At 40.6% G+C, this 8,228-nt stretch overlaps 1 protein-coding gene across 1 annotated transcript in view; it reads left to right on the forward strand.

Moving 5' to 3' along the window:
- The first annotated feature begins 36 nt into the window (after positions 1 to 36).
- Positions 37 to 8,228, forward strand: part of IGFBP3 (insulin like growth factor binding protein 3) — a 22,242-nt gene continuing 14,050 nt past the window's right edge. Inside the window, exons 1-3 of the mRNA XM_057367477.1 lie at positions 37 to 116; positions 3,645 to 3,871; positions 6,436 to 6,555. Coding sequence (XP_057223460.1) covers positions 62 to 116; positions 3,645 to 3,871; positions 6,436 to 6,555 — 402 coding nt within the window. The 5' untranslated portion in view covers positions 37 to 61. The remainder of the gene's footprint in view (positions 117 to 3,644; positions 3,872 to 6,435; positions 6,556 to 8,228) is intronic.

The following is an 8,228-nucleotide window of genomic DNA, read 5'->3' on the forward strand; positions in this document are numbered from 1 at the left end:
TAGGGGTGGGATTACATGTGGCTTCTGCGGGTGCACGAGACTGCCAGTCTACAGAGCCTGGATGGAGGGAGAGAGGGTGAAATCGCTTCCATTTGTCCCTGGTGTTCCTGGAAAGAGTGAGTAAAAAAACTCGAGAGTGGGCTCTAACTCCTGCACTACAGCCTGGTAAGTCAGGAAAGTCTAAGCATAGAGGAAAAGGCCAAAAATTTTAAAAAGACTTAAAAAGCCCTTTGGCCTGGAAAGGTGGTTATTCAGAACAAAGCATTTGCACGGCAGTGTTTAGGAGGACTTTGGTTATTTTTGTCTGCATTGTTGGTCAAATGAAGCTTTCCTGTCCATGTCTTGTAAGTGAGATGTTCTGAGAAYGGGTTTTGTTTGAAGAGGAAAGGACGGTTCAAAAAAATTCTGTTTGCATGCACATTTTGAAACTTAAGACAGGGAATTTTGGGATTCAGATCGAGAGACCACAGTCTCTCTATGCAAGCATTTAATTAAGCTGTTTGCTAACCAACAAGAAGTATGTTAACATTTAATAGAAAAGCGTGTCAAAAGGCTTTCCACTCCCTGCATTTTTGAAAAGACAGAAGATGTTTTGTTAGGTTGCAGGGGCTCTTTGACTAGCCACTGCTTAGCTGAGGAAGTGGCACCAGGGCTCCAGTTAGAAGTGTGCCTGTTAGAAGAATAGGTGATTCCTTATTAAAACCATTTATGTGGTGCTTCCAAGCTGTGACAATTTAAATGAGAGTTCAGAGGTATTCACAGAAGTCTTAAATCTTCTTGGAACATCGAGCAACTTCCTTCATCACATGAGGTTTTTTCATCCCATTCATCCTTGGAGTGACCCTGCAAACAAAGAGGCCTCTCCTCAGTACTTAGGAGTTGGTGCTGTTTAACTAGAGGTGGTGCTTTCAACAGTGACTGTTAGAGAACAAGTCAACTGTCTTTCCATTTTCAGGTGAATTCCTGTTTCTATGTTCTTGGCTGAGGGAGAACTCTGATTTTGAGATCAGTAGGAACTTTTGATTATTTAAGAATTATATAGTAAGACCTTTACTATTCACATTCGAGGAATGAATGTTGCAAACCTGGTGTGCAAGAAGGAAGAAGTACCCAATACCTGTATGACACATAATGCCCACCTTCTCATGAGGACCACTCCACTCCCAGCTCCAAATCCAACACACCCTGGTATACACCCTCTCTGAGCAGGATCACATCATCTCCTTTGCACACAGCTAGGTCCTGCATCATGTGCTATTCTGCTGCTCATTCCTAATTCACAGAAATTGCTAGAAGTTGGTATAGGATACAGTATTTTACAGTACCATCATAACAGAAACTGACAGTAGGCCACTGACTTTCCAGCTGATGTTTTTGGGCACAAAAGTGTTAAATACTAGTGTGCATCTGCAACCCCTTTAATCTATTTTTTTAAAAAAAGAGTGGGTAACTCATGGCAGTTCTGTTTCTCTTATGAAGGTGTAAAGCTAGCATGGCACCAAGTTTTGTGAAACTGAGTTGATCAAATATGCTTTACAGTTTAAAACATGGCAATATAGCCATTTTAATCTGAAGTGAAAGAAATGCTGTTGAACTATGATGGCCTGTCTAAGTTGAAATGACCAGATAYGGTCATGGATACCCAGTGCACATTAAGAATATTTTCTACTTATTTTTGGTACAAGAAAAAAAACAATGAACTGGACTGACTGCAGAAAACCTAGATTCAGGTTTATAACATTTTAGTGCAAATTTCATTGCAAATAATATTTCTTGCAAATTACATTGAGAATGTGGAGGAAAAATACTACTGTTTCAAAACAGGACATGAAACCACCAAAAATACRTTCAAATGCCGCTGAGAGTCTGAACTGAACCCGCAAAAGTCAGGAAATTTGGACCTAAACTTCTGTAATCCATTTGCRCTGTGTTTTGGATTTTCCTTGTCAATTATGTCCCTTGCCAGCGGTGGCTACACTAAAACCACCAGTACCAAAATGTTAACTCAGAACCCTCTTCCTCTTATGTTCCTTCCCCCATTCCTGTGTATTGGCAGTGCCACTGTAGCCTCCGTGTTGATATATTTAGCATCAATCAACTATGTGAACATGACTTTCAGGTTTAGCACTGAGTTTCTCAGCTTTTTAATTTTTTTTTTTTTTAGTGAGTCATCAAGTATAATTTTAGTATTGGATATTATCATTGTGCATTCCCAATAGGATTTCCTAAAAAAAGAAAAAGAGAGGTGGTCAGCAGCTAAGACAGTAACTAGTGAGGTTTAGCTATTACTTAGCTGTTAGGATTACCTTAACTGTCAAGATTCCTGGAAGGAAATGCAGGTAGCTACAGTTGCACTGCAGGAGTTTCCTAACAGGGAGAAATGCAGCATAGACAAATATCTCAGAAGGTACAGAAACACTGAACTTATCGAATATGTTAGAGAAATGTGCTTCTCCTCACTTTTTGTGGATAGTAGTTTGAAGAGAAAATACTTTTGAAGCTCAAGATGAAAGCAATGATTGTGCTTTGAACCATTATGGAATGAATGGCATTTTTTGTCCATTACCTTCAAAATGTGTTCTGTACACCAAGATTTTTTTTTATTATTTTTTTATTTCAATAGCAGAGAGATAAAAGTGTGCTGTTCTTTTTCTTTTCTGTTCTGCGTGTTGAATAAAGTTAAGGTGGGGGGGAAGTATGAGAAAAGGCTAGTAAGAACCAGGAAACTCAGCGGTTAGAGTTGATAGTTTAACGTCTCTTAAAAAAAAATTTAAAATTACCGTCCTGGGACAGGCAGAGACACACCGCAGCCCATAAGTGCCCGAAGCCGGCCGCTGGAGTTGATGAAGTCAGCAGTGGCGGAGGGGAGGGATCCGCGCCACAGCGCCGGTGGAGCTGCGGCGGGTTCCGCTCCGGCGACGCAGCTTTACCCCCTGCCGCCGGCAGGCGACACTGCCTCGGGCAGCCAGGGGCGAGTGGCCGGCGCGGCCATGGTTCCCGGAGCAGTGACCGTGGCTGGTTTCCAGGTCTTGRGTACAGCCTGCACAGGCGGTGCAGCTGGGCGTTTTGCTAGCCCGTGCTGAGCATGGGAATGCGTAAGTTACAAAACTCATCCCTAGGCAACAAAGGTGCTGACACGTACGGAATGCTACATCGTTCATCTTTTTGTATATTGCTATTTTGTAAAAAGGAAAATTAAACACRTGGACTAATCTAGTGGCTCGTTGATTGAGGGGAGACCTCATTGGAGTCTACAGCTTCCTTACGAGAGGAAGCAGAAGGGCAGGCACTATTCCCTTCTTGCTTGTGACCAATTATAGGATTTGAGRGAATGGCATGAAGCTGTGTCAAGGGAAGTAGAGCTTATATATTAGGAAAAAGTTCTAATCTCAGAGGGTGGGTGGGCTCCCCAGGGAAGTGATCTCAGCAGCAAGACTGACAGAGTTCAAGGAGTGTTTGGACAACACTGTCAGGCACATGGTGTGACTCTTGGTGCTGTCCTGTGCAAGGCCAGGRGTTGTTCTTGATGATCCTTGYGGGTCTCTTCCAATTCAGGATATTCCATGATTCTATGTTTCTATGTCATTGCAGATGTAGGTGGCAGCCAAGTAACATTGTTTCTTCTGCATTTGTTCTTTTTGAAGGAAATTCCAATGATTCAGAAGAAGATAGGAGTGACAGCAGTGTAGAAAATCAGGCCATTCCAAACTCTTACAGAGTGCCAGATTCCAAGCCGCATCCACCACACAACAAAATGGATATCATCAGGAAAGTGCAAGCCAAAGATACCCAGCGCTATAAAGTGGAATATGATTCACAGAGTACAGATACATTGAATTTCTCTTCTGAATCCAAACAAGAGACTGAATATGTAAGTATTTTTTTTTTTAAATAGGAAGGCATTTGCCAGCATCTGAATGTGTGTGTAGATATATATATATATATATGTGCATGTTGTGCATATGACAAGAGAAATAATTATACTAAATAGCTAAAGGTGGTAATTGTTGCAGCCTTTTTGGGCATGCTAGGAATTTAACTGGTAAATCTATTAGGTCTGCAAATGCAATCAGCAGACCAAGAAGACTGTTCAAGAAACACGTAGGACTAAGGTAATGATGTTTTTACTTCAATACAAGCATGTCTTTCACTAAAGTTTCTTAGAGGTGGAAAGTTCTTGTTCCCCCCTTGTAGTTGTCACACGTTTTGTGTGAGTGGACTTGAGACAGGTGTAATAGTGTCATTAAACTTGGTTGCAAACAGAGTAATTGAGTTCCAATAATGGAAAAAAAGATGTTTCACATTGAGTGTAGTGGCATTGTGTTCATACACTGCCTGGTTCAAATCAAGGGAGGTAAACTGAGCTGAGGATTAGGATCTTGACTAGTCAGTCACTGTATGATATGCTGAGCGCCACCTCTACTTGCAGTTGCTGTTTGTTCCTACTGCCTAAATGCAAAGTCTCATGGGCATGTGAGCTGCCATTGCTTCCTATTGACTCTGCCCAGTGAATTTGCAGGGCAGTCGGAATGTGGCGAGTCTGGGGGCAAGAATAATTCTCTTTCTGGACATCCAGCTGATAACCTGTGTCTTAGGCCAGATGGCCTGAAAAATGTGTCTATATATATATATRGTATATACTTTGGCATTTCATCAAAACAGGCATAGTGAAAGCACACATGGCTTCTCATCTTCAAAAGAATATTTTGAAACCTGTATAAGGTGCAAACTTCTTCCCAAAGAGAGTGTGGCCTCCAAGAGAAGCTTCATTTTTAGCTTGTCACTGATGTCCAGCCATCTAGTAATGCCACTTCAGTATCTGCCTTTCAATGTGTCCTCTTCCCAAAAATGAGAAGTAAAAGTGCCCACAGTAAAAGAATGAAAGTTGGTTGCTCTGAGGAAATARATTCTTAACTAGGATGAGTAGTGATAGTTGGGTCCATTAGCAAAGGTACACCAGTTTACCAAGGCTGCTGGTGTCTGTAAGAACCTGAAATAAGTCCATCAGTGACAGCTGCCTTTGTCAGCAAATGCTCTTCTAGCTATGTCTGCATGTTTGGTTTTGATACTGGTCTGGCTTTGACTTTGGAAGCTTGCTTCAAAATAAAAATTTTTAAAAAGCTGTTGATCTTTTTGTAGGCCTAATTTGAGACCTAATCTTTGAATGTGTGTCACTTGCATTCAGTGTGCTTGAGCAGTAAGAGAAGCCATTTAATGCCTGTGTTTAGACCTCATGAGATCAATACAGAAAGAAAACATGAAGTCAGCAAGGAAGACCTTTACTAACCAAAAAACTCCATTGTAATCTCCAGTACTACTATGGAGTCTTGTATGCTTTCAAACACTCACATGAAGAGTACTTTACATAAGCAAACTATTAATATTACCACTTGAAAGTATAAATGTCATTACTTCACTAATTAAAAACAGCACCAAATGAGTCGTGCTGCCAATGCAGCAACTTAAATGTTTTTAAACCATGGAACCATGCAAAGAATTTTTTTTGTGTCTCTGCTGAAGAAGTGGGCTGGTGGACCAAGTCAGTGATATACCCAGATAAGAGTGTACCTAAGCACAGAGTTTGTAGGCTGTGATTCTTGACTCCTGGTCCCACTGCAGACACTGACTGCCTTCTTGGCCTGTGGCAAAATATGAACTCCTCTGCCCCTGATTTTCTGACTGCAAAGTGAGGCTCATAATGCTTTACTCCCTACTCTGAAGGGCTGCAGTGAGAAGTAATTAGTTGCTGTTTGAGACATGCTCTTGAAAGTGCTTCTGGAAGTTCTTTTTGGCTCATTGTCCTAGAGCTAATCCTCACTACTTTGTTGTCAACCTTTTGCAGATGAAGAAAGTGAGGGAAAATGTGACATACTTCTCTAATGAGACTAATGTTGTGTCCAGCTGGTCCTTTGCATGCCTGCATCTACTTGATTCAGTTGAAATTGGAAATTGTTGTCCAAAGCTGAAGTATTTTATATTTACATTATGCCAAACCACTTTCTTTCAACTGAATCAATTTCATTTACACTTTCAAATTCAGAAGAATCACAAAAATCAAATGTCATTGTAGAAGGCCTATCTAGTAGTGTATTTCCCATGACCTACTGTCTTCTTTTCCCACTTGGTGCAAGGCTGGCTTTTCCAGACTTAAGYTGTGTGTCACTGATTTACATAGCAGTTAAGCCTTCCCAATGTGTGCCTCAGCCTAGCATAGGGCCTTCAATGTTTAGAAATCTGTTTAGCTTGAATAGAGCATAAAGTCAGAATTTTTTTTGGTGAATGGTCTGCCTTTTGACATATTCAGCCATCTCTTTGTTTTAATGGATTTGTTTGGGTTTGTGCTTTTTGTCCTTTAAAATTTATTAACTCTTCTGAGCAAGATGGAATTTGGGAATGAAGTTTCATCTGTGTTTTCTAAAACATKCTTGTTAACAGGGTCCATGTCGTAGAGAGATGGAAGACACGTTAAACCACCTAAAGATCCTGAATGTCTTGAGTCCCATGGGTTTTCATATTCCAAATTGTGACAAGAAGGGGTTCTACAAGAAAAAGCAAGTAAGTACAGAGTTTTGATAATTTCAATAAATGCATTTCACCTTTTCTGCATCTTTGTTGAAGCATCTTGCCAGCAAGGTGCATTACATATCATTTTACAGAGGAACTACTTCATTTCCAGTTTTAGTACCTGMTCTGATAGTGCTGAACCTTGTCAAATGGGGATAGTGTTTTTATTTTCTGTTGATCATGACAAYAGATTCATTTGAGAAACTTCATACCTAATCACACATGGGTTGACTGGTGTCCTAGACACTAATGCCCTTTGGTTTAAAAAAAGCAGTGCCTCTACAATAACCCACAGAGCTAATGTTGCAGGCACCATATGACTGCAATAGATCAATGCTTTGAATTGTAAATAGCTGCTTGAGAGTTCCTAGAAGAACTACACTGGATCATGTTACAAAAAGCAACTTGAGAAAGGTTTATATCTGTCCTTTATGTGCTACACAGATCGCTTCCAAAATCCAAGTCATGTTATCGTGAAAGTGATACTTCTAGTAGTTACTCTGCAGCAGGGGTGGCTTTTCAGCCCTTTCTGCTTCTGGGGTTGTGACCTTTCTTGACAAATGCCGGCCAAAACTGTGGGTATTTATGCTTTAGTTGTGTTGGATTGAGCTATAGCAGCATTCTCTATTCAACATGTCTTTGAAGCTTGTTCAGAACTTGGGGAAGTGCAAGATATGCCAGGTTCTTTGTTTAGTGTGCACATCCCATCCAATTTCAGTGTTTAGTTAGTGGCCTGTCTCCAAATATATTTCTTGGTATAATTCCAAAATTTCCTGATTTTAAAGGTTTCTTTAAGACTTTTCTCAAGATCAAATTTTGTTTGTGTACCATCATGTCTTTTCCTTTGGATTTACACAAATCAGCCTATCTCTGGTAACTAAAGGAGTGGTTGATTCTCTCTTGTTAGCTAATGCAGTTCATTGGTTAAAAGTGAGAGGCCAACCTCTGACCAGRCAACCTTATTTTAGGAATGGTATCTCCCAATTTTTTGGCTTCCAGCTTTCTTAGAAATAGTGTTTCCCTTTCTAGTATTYCCTGGATCTCTGCAATAAACTGTCAGTGTCAGCTGGGGCATTTGTAATAGGGGTGAGATTTCCAGCCTTCCTTTTTGCCATCAGTCCAGCGCTGTTTGACCTTCGGTGCATGCTGATGGACTTGTCTATCCTTCCCAGCTTTTCCTGAGCAGGTGGTGGTAACTCCCAGCAGGGGAAGTTTCTTTATTCTGCAGGGAGCTTTGGGAAGACTGTGTCAATCATGTTGTGCTATGTGCAAACTAGCAGAGAGCAATGCTTACATCTCAATCTGCTCATTTTCAGAAAATGCATTGGACTGCATTGGGCTGTGTTTTATGCCTGTGCCATAAACATATTTTCTTAGGTGCTCTAGAACAGTGCATGATTTGATGTGTTCAAGGCACTCGGTGTGCTGTAGCCCTTTTCCTTCTCTATGTATTATAGAAGATTGCAGATTGGTATTTGCTTTATTCAGTAGATCTTCCTTTCACCTCTCTTCAGACTCTGAGGTTTTTGCTTTGTCTGCAAAAATGTGGTGGTTTACAAGTAGTCTCTGGCATTGTCTGTAGTAAATTAGATCCACAGTAAGCATGTATTAAAATAGCTTACTTTAAAGGATGACTGTACTTTAGAGTGCAGTTTTTTATCACC

Source organism: Malurus melanocephalus, unplaced genomic scaffold (assembly GCF_030028575.1).
Source record: "Malurus melanocephalus ecotype Western Australia unplaced genomic scaffold, MMel_1.1 scaffold_79, whole genome shotgun sequence".
NCBI lineage: Eukaryota > Metazoa > Chordata > Aves > Passeriformes > Maluridae > Malurus > Malurus melanocephalus.